This window comes from Marmota monax, unplaced genomic scaffold, assembly GCF_021218885.2.
Source record: "Marmota monax isolate L192 unplaced genomic scaffold, Marmota_monax_Labrador192_F-V1.1 WCK01_AAM20220418_F8-fsc00001, whole genome shotgun sequence".
Taxonomy (NCBI): domain Eukaryota; kingdom Metazoa; phylum Chordata; class Mammalia; order Rodentia; family Sciuridae; genus Marmota; species Marmota monax.
The window spans coordinates 21,946,526-21,967,871 of NW_026693777.1; the positions used below are offsets into that span (position 1 = coordinate 21,946,526).

Here is a 21,346-nt window from a genome sequence, read left to right on the forward strand (position 1 = left end):
ATAAAGGAAGCTCCAGTGTTCTCTACTTTGCTTTAAAAGCACTCAGTTCCTTACGGATTTCTGTTTCTTTCCAGTTCTGTGACCAATGCATGCTATTAGGCCGTCAGGACCTGCTTCAGTTGTAGTATTTGCTCTTTAGGATGCATTCACCTAGAATGAGTGTTCCTACTTAGAAGAATGAACCTAACTCTAGAGAGGAAATTTGAGCAATCAGAGGAACCATTTCAGTTGAAGCCTTGACTTTCAGCAGAGGCTGGCACTGCTCCCTGCATGGCCCTCACCCCCAACCTCCACCTACCCTTTCTGCCCACCCTTTTAGTCCCAGTCATGGCTTGGGGTCAGACAGGTAGTCCCTCTGACTGGCAGTTGAGCTCTATCTTTCTCAATAGTCACAGGAGTTATTAAGACAGTTTTGCTAACAAGGATCAGTTCTGGCTTTCTGTTCTCCTTAAGCATCTGCCCAGGGAGCCAAGTAGCCTTGGTAATAGTTCTTTATAAATATTAAGTGAAGCCCGCTGTGGTGGTGCACACCTGTAATCCCAGTGACTCAGGAGGCTAAGGCTGGAGGATCACCAAGTTCAAGGCCAGCCTGAGCAACTTAGCAAGACCCTGCATCAAAATGAAAAATAAAAAGGGCTGGTAGAGCACTGGGTTTAATCCCCAGGACTGACGGAAATATAAATAAATACATACATAAATAAATACTAAATGAAATTTATTAATCTCTATAAAAGATTCAAGACTGGAAACTGCAAGTTTCAAAACTTAAATTCAAAACTTTCTTCCTTTAAACAACGTTTAATCACATCTTATATTCATTATTTCCCTATGTTGTTTATGTTCCTAAGCCTTTAAAAACTTGCTGTTCTGACTTCACAGAACAGGTTGTGGAAGAGCAGGGCGGGTGTGGTGTGTCTCACGATATCTTCTTTTCCCTAGGCTTCGTGGAGCTCAGCCTGTTGGACCAAGTGCGGCTCTTGGAGAGCTGCTGGATGGAGGTGTTGATGGTGGGACTGATGTGGCGCTCCATTGACCACCCCGGCAAGCTCATCTTCGCCCCAGACCTCGTTCTGGACAGGTGAGGAACACGTATTTTGCTTCTTCTCAGACTCGTTTTGAGTGAGGCCACTTAGTGAGTGGAAACAAAATCCTAGGTGCAGTAATTAAAATCTCACACCTGAAAGGGTAATTAGAGGATGATAATGTCATCAGCTCCTTCACTGGGTCAAGAACCCAAGAAAAAGAAAGCTGGGATTCACTGTCCCTTGCCTCCCTGCTAATCTGTGGCGCAGCTGCATTCAAAGGCTGGGGTCACAACAAGGGACTGTACCCTGCAGGATATATGGCCACTAAGTGTGCAGGTCAATGTAGATCTTTCTGCATTAAAAATTCTATTTTAGTGGTGTGCAGTGGTGCATGTCTATAATCCCAGTGGCTCAGGAGGCTGAGGCAGGAGGATCATGAGTTCAAAGCCAGCCTCAGCAACTTAGTGAGACCCTATCTCAAAATAAAACATAAAAGGGCTGTGGATATGGCTCAGTGGTTAAGTACCCCTGGGTTCAATCCCTGGTACCAAAAAAAAAATTTTTTTTTCAGGTTATAGTCTTAAATTGTTCTGCTGTCTTGTCCACCCCTAGTGACCAATTACATCTCCAACTATCTATACAGGTGATAAATTTCTTATGAATAAATTTCTTATGAATTTATTTTCATATGCTTTAACTCACTCTAAAGCATGTGCTATAACAGTGTTTTTGGAAATAACGGTAAAAGGAATAGTTATTAAAACCAGATGAAGGTTTATAGAAGTTGGGATATGATAGTGCTAATGTCATAACTTGGTTACTTAGCTTTTTAAAAATGATGGCACAGAAAAGGAACCAATTTTTAATTGATTTAATAGAGCTGTTTATGGAGGGAAAGCTGGAATATACAAACATATTAAAGATTTTTGCAGAAAGAAATAGAAAACTTTAAAAAATATATATATAAAACTTTAAAATAAATAAATATATATATGTATTTATATATGTAAACTTTAAAAATATATATATATATATATATATAAAGGTCAGTGGACTTTTATTTATTTATTTATTTATATGCACTGCTCAGTCTCGAACCCAGTGCCTCACACATGCTAGGCAAGTGCTCTACCACTGAGCCACAACCTCAGCCCTAATAGAAAACTTTTGGTGTACATTTGAACAGTTTGAAAATCTCCATGGGAATTGATTTCCACTTCCCCTTATGTTGAAAAAGTGCACGTTGACTCTGCACAGAGTAGGAGGATGCCTAGTGCTAAGAACAGAAAGTACCTGCCCCAACTCTTGCATCATAATCCTGTTACCACTTTAGGTCATCAGAAGACCCTCATTCGCACGTTTGGCAGATGAAGAGCGGTGCCCCAAGGTATCAGCATCTATTCATGGATGACATTGACAAAGAGCACTGTTCTGAGTAATGAAGTTGTTTTGGTGGAGAACAAAGCCTGTGGGAAGAGCTGGCGCATGGGATGTGGTTTGAGCAGGAGCAAGCCCTGGTGGTGAACCATAGAGGGAAGCTCTGGAAGCCCAGAGCAGTGTGGAGCATGAGAGCCTTCAGTAACAATCAAAATAGCTCACTTAATGTCTTGTATGTGCCAGGCACCATCGTAAGGACTTGATATATGTTGACTTGTTTAATCTTCACAACAGCCCTTTGTGGGTAAGCAACATCAGAATCCCTATCGGAAATGGAAGGTTTAGTGACATTGCTACAGTTATACAAAAGTAAGTGGTAGAGCTGGATTTGGGGACCTGGCTGCGGAATCCACACTCTTAGTGACATTGGTACATTGCCTCTCGGCAAGAGAGAACTGGAAGGGGAAGGAGGAGGCCAAAAGGCTGCCTTGCTTTCTACTTTAGTCTTTTGGCTTAAAATAGCACTATTTTATTTCTGCCTACTTCAGAAACTCACTCTTCCTGCTGTCATCTCAGGGTACAGTGCTACAAGGCAGGCCAAAAAGCCAAGCACCCAGCCAAGGCATGCATTCATTATGTTCCACTCGATGACTTAAATAAAGCCACATATACTCCCCGACAAACCTACTTGTACATGTAATATACACATACAGTTCTCCTAGAAGTTAGTGCTAGTGAGATGTTCTGTCCCTTGATAATCCAGTAGATTTGCAGATATTGAAATTATTTTACTTTTTGTCTTATAGTGTTAATTTTCAGTGACTATTTCATTCCTGGATTTTAGTGCAATTAACTTGCTTCTTTATATGGGTTCTTTAATTCCTGTAAGTAAATGTGAAAATTTCTATAAATGGAAACCAATCCTGGATAAATATTGTGCTTACATTGTACTTAGATAATAGAAGAATAAAGTTATTTTTAATATATTCACATAACTCTTTATAAATATTTGAAAGTCTTATGTTTTATAACATATAAATTTAGTATATCTCATTAAGTATAAAAAGGAGTTCTAGGGAATTGTAAATGCTTTCACATTGAGGAGGCATTGTTTGGTGCCTCCTCATGTTTACTTTTTGTTGTTATCCCTAATATTATTAAAAAAAATTTTTTTTTGTAGTTTAGATGGACAGAATACCTTTATTTTATTTGTTTATTTTTATGTGTTGCTGAGGATGGAACCCAGTGCTTCACGCATGCTAGACAAGTGTTCAGTCACTGAGCTACAGCCCCAGCACCCTAGTATTATTTTTGACACATTAGCTTTTTGGAATCTAGAATTTCAAGTTTAAGATAGTTCAGTTACTCAGCTCATCTCTTATATAGATAATATAGTTTCTGGGGGAGTTGCCTAATCAAAATCAGGGATCATACTCTATAAAGGAGTTCCATTATGAATCTTTTTTGCTAAGTAAATAAATAATCCTCACACTATTTGAAAATTAGCTGTCTGTTGCTAAATTTCCCTGCCAGAATTCCTTCAAGTAGTGATATGACCTTTATTCATGTTGAGGCTTTTGCAGCAAGAAAACTTGAACCTACTGAGGATGAGAGGAAAATCTGGTTATCTCAGCCGATTTCAAAAAAGGTAGTTCTTTTAGTAACCACTAAAATCATAAATTCATTTCATGATCTACTACAGAACCTGAGCTGCTGCTTGCTCAAAAAATCATACATGACATTTTTATATCCTTAGCATCAATAAGAAACTGTTAATGTTAAATGCTATTTAAAAATCAGAGGAAGCTGGGTGCCGAGGTGTGCACTTGTAATCCCAGGAAGTCACAAGTTGGAGGCCAGCCTTAGTAACTTATGGAGATCCTCAGCATCTTAGTGAGACACTGTCTCAAAATAAACAATAACTACAAAAGGCTGAGAATGTAACTCAGTGTTAAAGTGTCTCTGGGTTCTATCTCTAGTACCAAAAAATAAAAACAAAAAACCAAATGCCATGAGAGGAAGTTTGAGTGTGTATTTGCATTAATTGTTTCTATATTGAATTTTTTTCAAGGTAGCTATAATATTTTCACTTCAAAATTTTAATTTACCCTCAGTATCCAAATGTTGAACCCTTGTTAAGGATAAGCACATGGAAAGGACTTACCTGGGTCTGCCCACCCTATATCCAATGGCCATACACAGGAGGTAAATTCTGGTCTGTAACCATGTGTGCAGCCAGCAGATACATATGTTAGTACTAAAGAATAGCCCCAAAGTAGGGCCCACTCATTGAACATTTGTCATTATATCAAACAGGATGTCTTTCTTTTATAAAAGATTATTATCAAGCAATAGACTATTCCACATGTAATTAGTAATTTTATTTGGCACTGGTTTATGGACAAATGGTAGGCAAATGTGTACTTCCATGAGTAAGTAGATTTGATTGACATACAATTTCAATATTTTAACCTTCAGTCCGTATGTTCTCTATCTTTAATTCAAGTCTTATTATCTTGTCCTAGTTTTTTTGCTTATAATTCAGTTTTAATCCATAATTACAAAATAAATGAAATAGACCTCATCAATTTAAATCCTCCACTTTTCTGTATAACTCAACTGAAAGTAGAATTTTATGAGGTTTTCATTTATGAGGTATTGTTTGTTATTGCCCCTATATTTCTCATTTATTTTCTAAAAATATATTTGGTTTCTACAGACTGTGAATTGAACAAAATATTCTAACTTTGCCAGCCCTTGAATGAAATGGTTATCTGTCATACCTGCCAAAAAGAAAGCAGTCAAACCTGGTTCTTTAGGATTTCTTTCAAGTGAATTTCATGAAAATTCACTTTTCCCATGAAGTACATATGCTCTGATTACTCTAAGTGGCAGTATATATCTATATGTAAACTCTCTCCGCATTTTAAAATACGAATTTTCGTTAAAAATGGCATGCATTTGGGGCTAGAGTTGTGGTTCAGTGGTAGAGCGCTTGCCAAGCCTGTGTAAGGCACTGATTTGATCTTCAGCACCACGTAAAGAATAAATTTAAAAAAAGGTATTGTGTTCACCTACAACTAAAAAAAAAACATATGGCATGCATTTAGTGAGGAATGGTACCAATCTCAATATTTAGTGGCAGGTCTTAGGCACAGGTGACAACTTCTAAAAAACAGGGTTGAGTTCAGATGAGTGTCTGCTATACCATTATGACTTTTGAAAATTAATTTTTTTAGTTACAAATGGATACACTATTTTTATTTTACTTATTTATTTTTATGTGGTGCTGAGGATTTAACCCAGTACCCCACACATGCTAGGCAAGTACTCACTGCTGAGCTACAGCCCCAGCTCCCAAAGTCAAACTTTTAAAGCATAAGTGCAAGGGTTGTTGGGTATTTTTTGTTTTTGCTCTTAAGTGCAAAATCAACTTCTCTGAACCAAATGTTCTCAAGCTCAACAGTTGCAATTTCTAAGAATTAGTTGTCTCGAGCAGAGTGACTTGATGTGGCATGAGGGAAGTTTCTTGTGTACCTGCTAAGTGCAGAGCCTTTGTTGTCCCTACTGGAACCCAGAACTGAGGAGGTGATCAGAGGAGGTGGGAAGAAGGGGTGTGGGGAGGGTGGGGGGGGGGGTTCTCGCAGATTATGGCATTCCTTCCAAAGTGCTCTGATTCTCCCAGATAGATGTCTTTCCCTGTAAGTGACTTCTAGGGGGCACTAGTGTTTTGTCACTTAACCTGTGTATTTTCAGAAAGCTGCAACTTTTTGCAGAAGTCACCATGCTGATTTGCCAAAACCCTGAGCCAGTTTGGGTGCTTGTAGCTCTATGTAGGTGAGTCTGTGGGGTTGTAGGTGAGTCTGTGGGGTCACAGGTGCTGTGGAAAGCAGGACCCTGGTGAGCTGCGCTCCTGGCTGAGCACCTAATGGGAAAGGTCTCTCCAGAATTGGTGGTGCCCAGTGGTGTCAGTTTATTTGAATTCTACAGAGGCTGTTCCTGCAAATACCATGATCATTAGAAGTGTCCTGGTGGGGTTGAGGGAAAAGGATTGGGGGCAGCCAGTGCCAAGGAGACTTCAATCTCCCTTTGGGGGATGCTAAAGAGACTAAAAATGAAACCCACAGAACCCCACTGTGCCATGGACACCCTTCACTCAGATGCACTGCAACTTTCAGGAGTAATGAGGGTTTTTGGGCAAAATCATCTTCCTGATTGTTAGGGACTTCCAGTAACTCTATCTGATGATGATAGAAGTTTTTTGGAAAGCAGTGAGGTGGAATAATATATGTCTGGCTAGAGTGAATAAAAGCCACTGTTTTTTTTAGATAAAGAACAGTAATTTACTTCAAAGGTATGTTTAAAAAAATTCATCCCTATAAGGAGTTCTCAAAAGAATTTTGATTATATGCTTTGAAGTTTGCCTAAAATTTTTTCAGAAAAATGATCTTTAAGCCTGGTGTGATAGTAAGTGCCTGTGGCCTAGCTATTGAAGAGACTGAGGCAGGAGGATCACTTAAGCCCAAGTGTTTGAGGCCAGCCTTGGCAACATAATGAGATTCTGTTTCAAAACAAATAACAAAAACTTCAAGTCAAAATTTTCTCCAATCCCACTTCTGCCTTTTTCTGACACTAATTCACCTCGGTTGTGATTTCTTCGTATATCATATTCCCAGATGCATTTTTTCAAATTAACTTGTTTGGAAGTGTGTCTTGGTTGGCACACCTGTTTCTAAGCAGCTAGGAAATGAGAAGCTCTAGATATGAAAGTTTATTCTTCTTGGGATATTTGCTTCTGTAACATGCAGACTTCCTCTTAACACTTCCCAATGGGAACATGGAATGCCTCATTTGAGTCATCTGTCATATCTGGCTAGGTGTCATATCTGGGTGACTGAAATGGTTTAGTTTTAAAATAATCAACTAGAGTGGTATTCTTTAAAAGAAAATAAAACAACAACAAACACCTGATGAAGAGGTGGAAGGAAAAATGTAGTTCCAATGCATACTTTTGCCTAAATAATATTGACTCAATATTATTGATTTACTAAAAAAATCCCCTATAGCACACCTTGTCTTCTTTATATGAAGATAATTGTAGCAATTTCATGTTGCTAGGTGTTGTCTTAATAATACCTTGCTGCAGTCAAAGGATGTACAAGATGAAATCTGAGATTAAAACGAAAATGTTCCTTATTCTTTTTGATGGTTGCCTAAAGCTGTGTGTTCCTTAAATTCTCAAATGAACTTTTGTAGGGATGAGGGGAAATGCGTAGAAGGAATTCTGGAGATCTTTGACATGCTCCTGGCAACAACTTCAAGGTTTCGTGAGTTGAAACTCCAGCACAAAGAGTATCTCTGTGTCAAGGCCATGATACTCCTCAACTCCAGTAAGTAACCCCCGCAGCTGGGCCGTGTTTGTGGAGAGAGATACTCTTTCTAGAACTGGCATGGCAAAAGAACAGTATTAAACTTGTGTTTGATTTTAAAAGGGGACAACAGCTTCCTTTGGGACTTCTCTGTTTTTTTTTTTTTTTGGTAGGGATTTAAACTGTAGTTAACTTTTGGTAACTTGAGTATAAATTATTCACTGGGTGAACTCCTGGGAGTTGATTTAAAAAGTAGAGTAGCTCAGGCCATTTACTGAAAAAGAAAAAGAAATGAACTTTAAAGTGTTTCCCTGTAAGCCTTTTTGCAAGGCTCAGGCAGACATTTTACAGGGCTGATGTGCATCTATAGTTAATGTTTTTGGCTTCTACTTTTACAGATTCATGCATTCATTTGTTCATTTAGTAAAGACACTTAGGAAATAGTCCTGCCCTTAAATAGCTCATAGTATAGGGAGGAAGGAAGTAAACTATGAAAACTCATAATCTCAGTGCTTTACTCGAGTGTGTGTGGAGTACAGCAGGAGAACAGGAGGAGAGATTCAGGAGAGGCTACCGAAGCAAAGACATCTGTGGAAGAGCAGAGGGGGTTGTCTAAGGCTGCAGACTGCAGCATTGAAGGTTATGAATGGTTTCCTTGGGCACTGAGCAGCCAGGAGGTTCAGAAGGGGAGAGTTGTGCATGGAAGGGTGTAATAGCAAGGTCACTCCCATTTCCAGGTGGAGAACTCTCTGGAGAGGGAGAGACTGAGGCAGGGGTATGTTAGAGACACTGGGAACTTGAACCAGTTTGGTATAGTGGGATCAGGTGAGGGACCAGGCTTCAGAGGTGGGACACAAGGAAGGTATCTAAGATGTGTGGTTTTAAAAAATTATATCAATAATACCTGGTTGTTGTGAACATTCAAACAAAAAGAAGAGTTTAAAAATTACTAGGAATACCCCTCTTGAAGACAACTGCCATAACTTTGGTGACTGTAGCTAATAGAGTGTTTGTGCTTCTTGTTCTCTCTCTTGCTCTCTTTCTCCAGTTGTCCTTGGGTATATATGGTGGTCTTAGTTCCAGGATCCCTTGTAGATATAAAAAAAATCTATGGATGGCTCAAGTTCTTTATACAAAATGATATAGTATTTGCATATTCCCTATGTATATTCTCTCATATACTTTATTTTTAAATTACTTATCATATATAATATGCTATGTATATAATTTTTGTATTATATAATTAGGGAATAATGACCAAAATAGTCTGTATGTGTTGAGTACAGATTCAGTCTTTGTTCCTGAATGTTTTTGATCCATAGCTAGTTGAATCTGTGGATTGGAACACTGGATACAGAGGGTCAGCTGTATATATTGATAGAATCATACACATATACATAAATGTATGGTATGTTATGTTCAAAATTATGGGTGCTTTGAAATAGACTTATTTCAGTCTTAATTTTGTTGTTTGGCCCTCAATGTTCCTATCCAAAATCAAGTAGCCAATCTTTTGAGACCAGGTCTTACTAAAGTTGCTAAGTGTCTTACTGAGTTTCTGAGACTGGCCTCAAACTTTTGAAACTCCTGCCTCAGCCTCCCTAGTCACTGGGATTACAGGTGTGCATCACTGAGCCCAGCTCCAGGTAGTTGATCTTAACAGCCAAATGATAGACTTCCTACCTTCTTCCATCCTCTGGTGGTTAACATACTACCTTAACATACTACCTTACCACTAATATACACAGAAGGCTTTTATTTTTTTTCATTTTAAAAAACCATGGGCCGCTACACACAAATCTCTGTATCTTGCCTTTTTACTTTTCAAAGTGCTGTGAAATTCCTCCAGGTCAGCTTAGAGAGATCTCATTCAATCTTTGAAATCAGGACATTTCACAGGGCAGTTGTTCAGCCATTTCCCTATTGATGTGCCTTTACTTCATATCCAGTTCCTTTTTAAAAATCACTATAAACATTACCTTAGTAAATAAAGATATGTTATTTTTTTACACATTTCTACATTTCTAGGTACTTGTCATACTGCTCAGCTTATTCTCTGTCTGGTGTTCATCCAGCCTCCTTATCAGGTATTGATCGTTTGCTTAGCCATTGTTTACTTATTGTTTATTTTGTAAGTACTGGGGATTGACCCCAGGGCCTCACACATGCTAGGCAAGCACTCTACCACTGAGCTACACCACGGCCCTTTTTATTCTTTAAGAGAGAATCTTGCTAAGTTTCCCAGGCTGGTCTCAAACTTGCAAACCTCCTGCCTCAGCCTCCCAAGTAGCTGTAATTATAGGCATACACCTTTGCCTAGCACTTAGCCATTTATTCTTTTTGGGCTTTTTAGGTTATTGATTTTTTTCTGACATGTTTTATATATAAAATTTTAAATATATTTATATAATTTGTATGATTTTATGTATTTGTAATTTATGTTTATGTTTATATTTTATGTATGTTATATATTTATGATTTTATAATATTTATACTTATAATTTTAGATTTACATTTATATAACTTGCATAAACCATATATATTCATACAATTATTCTGTTGCTTGCTATAAGGTTTCTAGAAGCTTATATTCAATGTCTGCTCATCTCTTTGTGGCCTGTTAACAGTCTTACTTTGAGTAGCTCTGGAGAGAGCACAGAATGCTGTCCAGGAGATGGTTGGGTCTGGGTGGAAGGTGGGTTAGGCCTCACAGGAGAGGGGCACAGAAGAATGAAGAAAGGATCCAAAGGTACAGAGACCCTAAAGACAACCCTTGAGTATGTACCAGTTGGGTCTCTGTGTGACCTCACCTTCCTAACAGGACACTACCCTACACCCAATACCCCTCCCATTTATTGTTGCCATTCATAATTTTTTCTAAAATAGTAGATGATTGGTGATTAATAATTCCTAATTGAGGCTGGGGCTGTAGCTCAGTGGCAGAGCACTTGCCTAGCACATGTGAGGCACTGGGTTCGATCCTCAGCACCACATTAAAAAAAAATTCCTAATTGATGGTTAAGTTAATGTGCATATGGGCAAATTTCCAACAGGACATATAAAATTGATAGGGAAGAAAATCAACTTTTTCTGCTCTTCTTTTCTATCCTGCCTATAGACGTTTACCTCACATGTTTGCTGCCATTTCTTTGTTAAAAGAGTGGATCTGCTTAAAAAGTATGTTCCCATCTCATCAATGGAAGGACATCAAATGCCAGATTATGGGGTTCCTCTTACTTTCAGAAATAATTCAGAACTCGTTTCTGTGTTGCAAAGTGCTCCTTGGAAAGCAGTTTGCTTGTTGTTACAATGCTTTACTGTAAAAAGCCTTCTCTTTGGCAAGGCTCCTTCTAGTCATTTGAGACTCCGAGACATCATATTGTGTTATTGTCAAAGCTAAAAGCAGCATCTGTGCAGATGGGGAACACGAAGGCAAGTGCGCTCCTCCTGCGAGATCTGACAAAACCACATGGTAAGAGAACCACAGAAGGCAAGTGAGGCAATTACCACTTGTGACAGTAAAATGACTAAAATTTGTTTATGGTAAATCCAAATGAAAAAAAATCTCCAGCAAGAAAGTTTCTTGCTTGGTAGTCATAACAGTTGTCAAATGAATTTATGTGGTTCAACATTGCTCGGAGGAGAATGGGATTCTGTTTCTATTGGAAATTTTCTACTGTTGAGAAGGGGGGGGTCCTTCTGTATGCCAGATTTTAAGGATTTGCAAGAACAGGCTTTTTTCTTCTGGATTATTTGTAGCATTTAAATTGGAAACAAAAGCAATGCCCCCCTCCCCGACCCACAAAAAAAGCAGGTGTGGAACATACTGCCCCAATATTAAATAAAAATCCAGGACAGAATATATAAACAGACATTAGACAAACAGACTATGCAGGACAGTGAGCCTTAAGAGAAGGGATATAACAAGGTGACACTGGTTGTCAGTCTACTGCCTGGAGCCAGTTTAGTTTCTAGGTTGCAATGCAAGGAAGTGTATTAGGTTTCTACAAAGAAACAGAATCAATAGGATGCATGGACAGATATTGATGTGATATGCAAGAGTAGATTTACCATGAAAATTGGCTCAAGGGATTATGAGAAGTGTCATGGTGTGCCATCTGCAAGCCAGAGACCAGGGAAGTTGGTAGCTTGGCTCTGTCCAAAGGCCTGAGAACCAACAGCAGTAGTGGTGTAACTCACAGTCCAATGCCAAAGGCCTGAGAAACTAGGAGACCACTGGGGCAAGGCCCAGAGTCCAAAGCCTGGATAACTTGGAGTTCTGATGTCCAAGAGCAGGAGAAAGTGGGTGTCCCAGATCTGGGAGGCAGGATAGGGAAGGTAGGGAAATAGGGAAGTGAGGAGGAAGAAAGGGAGGAATTAATTTGCCTTTAGTTTGCCATTTTGCTCACTCTGGGCCCTCTGCCCAGGATGGGGCCTGCCCACATTGGTAGGGGCAGATCTTCCTTACTCAGCCCCCTGATTCAAATGCCACTGTTATCTGGATGCACTCTCAGACATACCTAGAAATAATGCTTTACCAGCTGTTCAGTATTCTTTAATGCAGTTGATACCTGTAATGGTTAATTTGAATTGTCAACTTGATTGGATTAAGAGATGCCAATGATTAAAAGGTTTTATGGGTGTGTGGATGAGGGTGTGTCCAGGAATGATTAGTATGTGGGATAGCCAACTGAAGTGGAGACCCTCCCTGAGCTTAGGCAGCACTGTCAATAGGATGATGGCTTGGATGGAATAAAAGTTGGAAGAACAAGGAAGCAGCAGCACATGTAAGCTTGGTTCTTCTTGAACAGGTTCTTGATTGCTGCTGCGATCATCTGAGGATATCGAACTCTTGATTCTTTTCTTTTTCGAAGTGGACTCTGCCAGTGATTCTCCAGAAACCTTCGGTCTTGGAATGGGGTAGCACCATTGGTCCCTCTTGTTCTGGGGCTTCAGCCTGTTGGACTGCACAGCTGCTGGTTCTTCCAGCTCTCTAGCCTGCACATGGCCATTGTAGACTACCTAGCTTCTGGCTGCATAAAACAACCTGATAAGTCCCCTTTTTATAATTATATTTCCTGTTGATTCTGTTCTTCTAGAGAACCCTAATACAAAACACCTAAAATTAACCATAATACAGGCTGGGGTTGTGGCTCAGTGGTAGAGCACTTGCCTAGCATGCATGAGGCACTGGGTTCCATCCACAGCACCACATAAAAAAACTAAATAAACAAAATAAAGGGTATTGTGTCCATCTACAACTAAAAATAAAATTAAAAAAATAACCATAATAGGGAGTAGCCCAAATAGAAACCATTTTCCCCCCTGAACTGAGGGGGAAGGGTTGTGAATTTGGGGCTATCAAGGCAGCTGTGATTTTTAGGAGACAGGACTTGAGAGGAAAGAGCTGCTCAGAGAGAGAACTTTGGAGATCTTCCAGAAGGCTTTCAGCTGGGTATTCATCTGCTCATGATTATGAGGATACTGAGGGCCAGCCTGGGAAGAAGCACCAGAAAAGACTGAGCAAAACAATCCCTGAAGTTCAAACAGGGTGAGCTTACCAGGCTGTGAGGAAAACCTTGTGAGAGCCCAGACATTGGGTGTGATCCTCAGGAGACTGTTGTCTCGATGGTGCGGAGAAAGCAACCCAAGACTGAAGGCTACCAGACAAAACCTAGGAGGAGCCTGAGGGCTGAGCTGTAGCTCAGTGGCAGAGCGCTTTGCCTAACATATATGAGATACTGGGTTCAATGCTTAGCACCACATAAAAATAAACCTATAAAATAAAGGCATTCTACAAGTACAAAACAATTTTTTGAAAAAATAGTAAGCCTGGGGCTGGGGCTCAGCGGTAGAGCACTTGCCCCTCACGGGTTCAATCCTCAGCACCACATAAAAATAATAAAAAGATATTGTGTCCATCTACAACTAAAAAAAAAAGTTAAAAAAAGAGTAAGTCTGAAAAATCAAAATATTGCTAAGGAATTTGACTGCAACCCAAGACAAAACTCAAGATTATTTAAAGCAGAAGATTGGGGTATTGCTCCCTGGTAGACTGTTTGCCCAGCATGCTCAAGGCCCTGGGTCCAATCCCCAGCGCTGCAAAACAGAACAGAACAAAACAATACAATACAAGGATATTGAGTGCCCAATAAGGAAAAATTCACAATGTCTGGTAACGAGCCAAAATTAGTAAGCATTCAAAGAAGCTAGAAAATGTGATCTCTAACAAGGAAAAAGCCACTAGGTTAGAAAAGACCCACAAATGAAATGAATGATAGAATTAATAGACAGGTACATTAAGACAGTTACTCTAATTATATTTAATATATCCAAGAGGCAGAGGAAAGCATGAGCAGGAAAAGGAGGAACATGGGAAGTATGAAGCAGGCACAAAAGGAACTTCTCAATGCAAAAACTTTGGGTGGTGTTTACATCAGGTGAGGTGCAGCAGAAAGAAGGATTGTGGATGTGAAGACATAGAGTTCTTAAAAAATGAACACAGCATTAGTGAGACAACTGAAGTTGTTCATGTGCATAAAATTGAAATCCCTGGGCTGGGATATAGCTTAGTTGGTAGGGTGTTGGCCTCACATGCACAAGGCCCAGGGTTCGACCCACAGCACCGCCCCCACCCCGAAAGAAAGGAAAGGAAAGGAAAGAAATCCCTGATGGGGGATATGGAAAGGCACTTGAAGAGGCAATAGTTTTTAAAAATTCTAAATTTAATGAAAACAATAAACATGGTTTCTATGATGCTCAGTGAAGCCTAAGCACACATACAAAGGAGGAGAAGGAAGAGGAAGATGATGAAGATCACACCAACATATATTAATCATCAAGTTGCTTAAATTCAATGAAAAAGAACAAAAAAAAATTTTTTTTTTTTTGAGATGGGGTTTCATCATATTGTGTGGCTGGTCACAAACTCATGGGCTCCAGTGATCCTCCCACCATAGCCTCCTGAGTAGCTGGGACTGTGGACACGAGCCACCTCACTAGACTGCAAAAAAAATCTCAAAAAACCAGCCAGAGAAAAAAGACATACGGAGGAACAAAGACAAAGATGGCAAAAAATCTGCTTTCTGAAGTGTAAATTAAAGAGATGGAAACAACATCTTTAGAGTTCTTGAGAAAACAATTGTCACTGTAGAGTTCCTTATACTTTCAAAACTGAAGACAAAATAAAAATCTTTTCAGACATAGAAAAACTGAAAGAATGTATTACTAGCAGCCCTGTACTGTAAGAAATATTAGTAGATGCCCTTTAAGGAGGTGAAGATTATACCAAATGAAACCATAATTCAACATCCAAGGAACATTCTTTTCCTATTTAAGTCCTTTTATTTGTGTTTCAAAGATAACCTAGTATTTAAAGCCAAAATAATAACAACATGCTATAAGTTTATATAGAAGAAAAACATGTCACAAGAGCACAAAGGCCAGGAAAGGACAAACGGAAGTATGTGCTATTGTAAAGTTCTTCATCTGAACATGAAGTAGTATTGCTTGAAAAAAACCAAAAACTGCAGTGAGTTAAATATGTATATCATGACCCTGAATGCAGCTGTTGAAATAATTCTTCAAAGAGTTAGGACTAATATAATTTTTAATAAAGGTGATTAAAAATAGAACCACAAGAAAAATCCATCTAAAGGAAGATATTTTTAAAAAGTGGGAGTGCTACTTGGGAGGTTGAGACAGGAGGATTGCAAGTTTGAGGCCAGCCTGATAGCTCAAGAGTAAAACACCTCTGGGTTGCTCAATCCTGCAAAATCAAAACCAAAAAACAACAATCACAACGAGAAACCATTATATACTCATAAGATGTCAAAATGAACTGGACACAATGCTGTTGGTCTAGAATAGGGGATATATCCTTAAACTTTCAAGGGTCTGATCCTTACTGGACATAAATGGAAGAGGCAATCCTCCTCCAGGTGGGGGCTTAACATTCTAGCTTGCTTCTCAGTCACCCTCTGCACCAAGCATGCAGAGGATGTGGGCGGAACTGGAACCACAGTGTGATCTCAGCCTCTGATGAGCCTCTTGAGATGCAGAGACAACAGGAAATGTTACAATTAACAATCTGTTCCAATGTTCAAGTGTTTTAGAAATTCAGAGGTGTTATGTGAGCACTGCAGTTAATAGCATCCTTAGTTAAGATCAGAAGGACCATCCTTGTCACCTAGGACCCTGAAGATTCGTAATCCTCCCTCAGAATTAAAGAGATCACTAAATCTAAGAAATAGAGTGGAATCAACCTGCAAACATTTACCCTGAATCTTTCAAACTAGTTTAAATTGGGAACATTTCTATTTGTCGAAAAAAATTTTTATAGAGGTTTTATTTTTATTTATGTATTTCTGTTTTAGTTATACATAACTGTAGAGTGTTTGTTTGTTTGTTTGTCTGAACAGTTTTAAGACTTAAAAAGAATGAAACTTAACAAGGGAAAGGAACAGAGGTGATCCTGTTTTACATTAGACAGCACATACCTACTACACCTCCCATAAGCTGGAAATTTCTTCATGGTCAGTATTCTGGGATTTTAATTAAACAGTCTAGGTTTTCTAATTTATTTGCCTTCAGTCAAGGAACTACATATCTTCATCCTTGGAACACATAGGAGGTGTCAGATCTGGGGCTTTGTGCTTCTCAGAATATCATCAAATGGGCCAGTGAGAGGGATGCGCAGCTGTCCCCAGAGGGGAGAGAAGACAGTGTCCTGGATTTTATTTTACTGTCTTTGATATGTGTAGAGCACTGTGCCAAGATCATCCTTTGTACTAGAACTCTTTAGTTTCACGAAAGGTGCTTCATGTAATTCTGTTCTATAATGAATTCTAGCTAATGTTCCCACCTTTTGGGGGGGTGGAGGGGTTTATTTTTGTCATTTCCTGTGTGTTTGACTGGTGGGGCTTCCACTCTGGTCCTTTGCTCCTGCCCAGGGCCTGCTCTTAGCAGTTATTGTCCCCAGGTGTTGGGTGAGCAAGAGGGTGCATGAATGGCCAAAGTGCAGGCGCTCCTGCCTGGGGAGGACATTGGCAGTGCAGTGGGCATTCTTCAGGCCACTGACTTCCCAGGATGGTTGTGTGCTAGTGGCAGTCTGTTGTCTCTATATTTCCCCATATGTAAAATTGGTGTGATCGATGCCTTGTTAAAACTCTGTCTAGAGGTAATCTTCCCCCCTTGCTCTCCCTCCCAACCCCATTTTGAGTCACCCCCCCTTATATCAGAGAAGACATTCGGCATTTGTTTTTTGATAAATTGTGGTATAAAGGTGTATTAAGAATTGCAATGCAAAAAAATTATGAATGTAATGCACTCCTCTATTGTGATGTAAGAAATAATAAAAAAAATAAAATTAAAAAACAAAACAAAACTCTGAAGCCTGCCCTCTGCAAACTGCTCTTTAATGATGGGCCCGAGGTACTATGTGGAACTGTGCTGCCCTGGCCTGCAGAAGGTCAGGGTCATCCTCAGGCTATGCTGCTGCTTCGGGTAGGGTGACCTAACACCTAGCATGTGTTCTCACACTGCCCAGGGCATTTATGTTACTATAATTTTGGTTCTGAGGTGTTATTTTTATTTAAATACATCTTGTGCCCTAATGCACATACCACACAATGAAGCCATTTAAGTATATAATTCAATGCTTTTATTATATTCACTATAGGTGGTGCAGTCATCACTATAATTAATTTTATCACCCCAAAAGAAATCTAATATTCTTTAGCCATCAACCTCCATTTTCCACCCAACCTATACCTCCAGGCAATGACAAATTGTTTTCAAGGTTCATACATGCTATAGTATTTGTCAGTACTTAATTCTTTTCGTGGCTGAGTAGTATTCCATTATATAAATAGACCACATTTTGTTTATTCATTCATTCGTTGATGGGCATCTGGCTTACTTCTACTTTTAGGCTATTTTTTTAAAAAATATGTTTTTAGTTGTCAGTGGACCTTTATTTTATTTATTTATATGTGGTGCTGAGAATCTAATCCATTGCCTCACATGTGCTAGGCAAGCACTTTGCCATGGAGCCACAAGCCTAGCCCCCACTTTTAGGCTATTATAAGTAGTGCTGCTGTGAGCCTTTGAATACAAGCTGTGATTCATTTTTATTATTTCAAATTTTGTCACTTTGGAATGAGATATGTACAGGTATACAATTTTGGTTCCTTTTAGAGTTTGAAGTCATATTTCTTTATGGCAGTAGAAACTCATAGAGCACGTCATGCAGCAGAACATATTAGATAACAGTTCAAAGAACTGTTTTTGCATCTGGGATCAATTTTAGGCAAAGCGAACTTAAAATAATTTTCTCTGTACTTTTAATTCATGATTTTCTGTTGTGTACCTAAAATATGTGTTGACATTTAAATGATGATGATGATGATGGGGCCGGGACTGTGGCTTAGTGGTAGAGCGCTTGCCTAGCATACATGAGGCACTGGGTTCAATCCTCAGCACCACATGAAAATAAATAAAATACAAAGGTATTGTGTCCATCTACAACTAAAAATAGTTTCTAAAAATTACGATGTATGTTTGGCTAAAAAAATGCAAAAACTTGAACCTATGTGATTTCAGTTAAATTCCTCCCATAGATGAATGTTTCCTCCACACCAGGCATTGTTCAAGGTGATGGGAATATAATGACAAGTAGGTTCTGTGCCCTCAGAGTGCATGTGTGCAGTCTTGGGGAGGACTGGAGGGTGGCTTTGGAGATGCAGGAGGACAAGGCAGATATCCAGCATATGGGGTTTTAGGGGAGAACTCAAGCCAAACTTAAGGTGGATGGTAGGCAGGACAGGGGAAGCTTCTAGAAGGAAATCCAAGAACAGGTTGGGATCTAAAGGAGGAATAGATAGAAACAAATAAGAGAAGGAAGGCTGGAGAAGGAGGGAGTTCCTAGGCAGGAGGTTGGGCATGTTTAGCACATCACCTGGGTCCCTCGACTGCTGCATCAGGTGGTTGGGACTGTACCCCAAGAGCGCAAGAGGGTGTGCCTTAGAGGGTGCTGGATGAGCAGATCTGCGTTTTGGCCATTCAGGGGATGCCCTGGATCAAGCGTGGGGTCTTGTTTCCTTTCCATTGAGAGGGCAGGTCACCACTGGAGGGCAGTGGCAGGCCAGAGGGTGCGAAGGGATTCAAAGAGCCACTATGGAGGACAAGGTGAGCAGGTGGGTTAGGGAAGCTGCTTCAGGGATGCTATAAAAGGTGGATATTTTAGATATGCATCACGAGACATTATGGCAGGCCCATAGGCATATGCCGAAGCTCTGCAGTTGGGTAGCTGTGCTTCTGTGTATCCTGTGCTGCAGGTGGGGTTGGGCGCATTTGAACTGAGTTGCCTCAATGTAACTAAAAATGTCAATAAGAACAAGAGCAAAAATTGCCAAAACAAATCCATCATTACAGTCAAATCTGCAGCTGTGGTTGATGTCACATAATTTTCTACTTATTATTACTTTGAAATTGAAAGCCTAGAAGAGAAGTCAATGTTTCAGGAATTGAGAAATTGTTTTGGGGGGGGGCAGAGAAGGGGGGAGATTTACCCGAGTTGTTATTTTGTTAATTTGCAACCATTGGGAAGCTGCAGCATCTTAGATCCCAAAGTCAGAGGGGAATTGAACCCAGGGTAGGGCAGGTTGGGGAGGCAACCCTGTTTTTCCGGGCCTAAGGAAATAATGTTCCTAATTAGGAATTGAGGTTGGAGCTGGAGAACTGGTTCAGGGTTCGAGAGCTAGAAATGGTAGACATAAGATAGGCAAAACCCGACTCCAAATGGATGGTTATGCTGTCCCAGCAAGGTGTCCCAGAAGTGAGATGCTGAGGACCTGGACAGGGTGACAGTGGTGCCATCTGTGTGGGACACACACATGGTGGTGGTGTGGGGGAGGCCCAAGCTTCATAGCATTGGCCATTGTTTCTTAAACTCCATTAGGTAAGGAGCTCTTCTTGGGCTCAGAGTAGAATCAATCTCCCTTTCTGACCTCCAGATATACTTGTCGCTGCAGATGAAAATGTCCCCTCATGATCTGGGGAGAATAGATACACCTACTGCTTGAGCAAGGCCACTGTTCTGGCCTGACAGATTGTTCGAGAGGTCATTTATCTGCCCTGCATTCAGCTGGGCTTCCCTTGCAGCTCAGGGATGGGGCTGGTTTTCAGGGAAGAACCCCTGGGAGGTAAAGTCAGGCTCTTGAGATCTCGCCTCAGATGCCCAAGCCAGAACAGCTCAGACCTAGGTGGGCTTCCTTCCCCGACAACGTGGGCACGCTTCATGGTGAGCACGTGACTTTGGTTTTTCTCAGAGCAATGACTTGGGGCTCTCATTGTCTCGTCCAGGTATGTACCCTTTGGCCGCAGCGAGCCAGGAGGCGGAGAGCAGCCGGAAGCTGACTCACCTGCTGAATGCTGTGACTGACGCTCTGGTCTGGGTGATCGCCAAGAGCGGCATCTCTTCCCAGCAGCAGTCCGTTCGCCTGGCTAATCTCTTGATGATCCTGTCTCACGTCAGGCACATCAGGTACCGGCCTGCAGGGGCTGCTCCACTGAGCGCATGCGCGGTGTACATGCTCAGAGCTTTGGGAAGTGTTTGCGAGTTTAAGGTGAATAGTGTAGGCTTGTCACCTTTAAGAGAAAACCCTTGAAAGGGAGTGGGGGAGTTCACTCACGTGTAACCGCAGATTGGCTCATAGTATTGAGTGAATGTCACAGGGCACCTTCCGGATTTTCATGGCATCGTGTGGTGGCCTGTTTTTTGGTTGCTAGGGTTTAGAGCTTGTTCATGGAGTCCTAAAAGGGGCAGTTCCTCCCCTGCAGTGAACCACCACCCTGAGTCATTTTTCTGAAGAAGCTAAGTCTGGCTCTCCTAGGGCATCCGTTAGGCCCGTGATTTGGGGAAGCACACAAAGCTTTCCTAAAATTTATTCTTTCCTTTTGATGACATCAAGATATTAAGAATGAGATCTTCCAAACAAGTTTGGGAAGGCAGGGTTGTGGATGGAGCACATTCCAGATCCACATGTAAAATTGTGTGCTGGTGAAGGGGGTGGCAGCAATGGCTTCTGCTGGTGCATGGTGTCACCCAGGAGGGTAGCCCTGCACCAGGGCTGGATGAAGGTGAAAGATAATGCCCGCTTGAGGAGTGAGGTGAGGGGTTGTGGGGAAGGATTTTAGCACAAGGGAGGAAAAAAGACCACTTGTCTCCGTTTTTTCTTTATTTCTGCTTTTTGAAACAGCATCTATTTTGTCCAGATTGTCCTCAAATTCATAATCCTCCTGCCTCAGCCTCCCAAGTAGCTGGGATTACAGGCATGTGCCATTGGGTCTGGCTCCTGTACACTATTCAGAGCCACATTTTTACATTTTTGGGGGGCAATTTCATTTAAAAACAGCTTCCTAATGTAGTGCAGAAATGCTCTCTATCTTAGAAAAGCTGTGATGTGCCTTTTGGAGAAAATAGGTAAGTTTGCTTCAGGCATGAGTTAGGGTGCCTTTTGTTGGCTGTGAGTTTGATGCTAATAAATTGACAATGTCTATTAAATAAGGCATCTT

The 21,346-nt window shown here is 40.5% G+C and overlaps 1 protein-coding gene across 3 annotated transcripts in view; it reads left to right on the plus strand.

Moving 5' to 3' along the window:
• The window catches only part of Esr2 (estrogen receptor 2), a 62,800-nt gene that overhangs the window by 35,402 nt on the left and 6,052 nt on the right, over positions 1-21,346 (plus strand). For 2 of the 3 annotated variants that reach the window (XM_046461321.2, XM_058584599.1), the window contains 4 exons: positions 940-1,078; positions 2,359-2,412; positions 7,659-7,792; positions 20,135-20,315. In XM_046461321.2, the coding sequence (XP_046317277.1) occupies positions 940-1,078; positions 2,359-2,412; positions 7,659-7,792; positions 20,135-20,315 (508 nt within the window). The remainder of the gene's footprint in view (positions 1-939; positions 1,079-2,358; positions 2,413-7,658; positions 7,793-20,134; positions 20,316-21,346) is intronic. The other variant, XM_058584601.1, reaches the window with a different exon arrangement.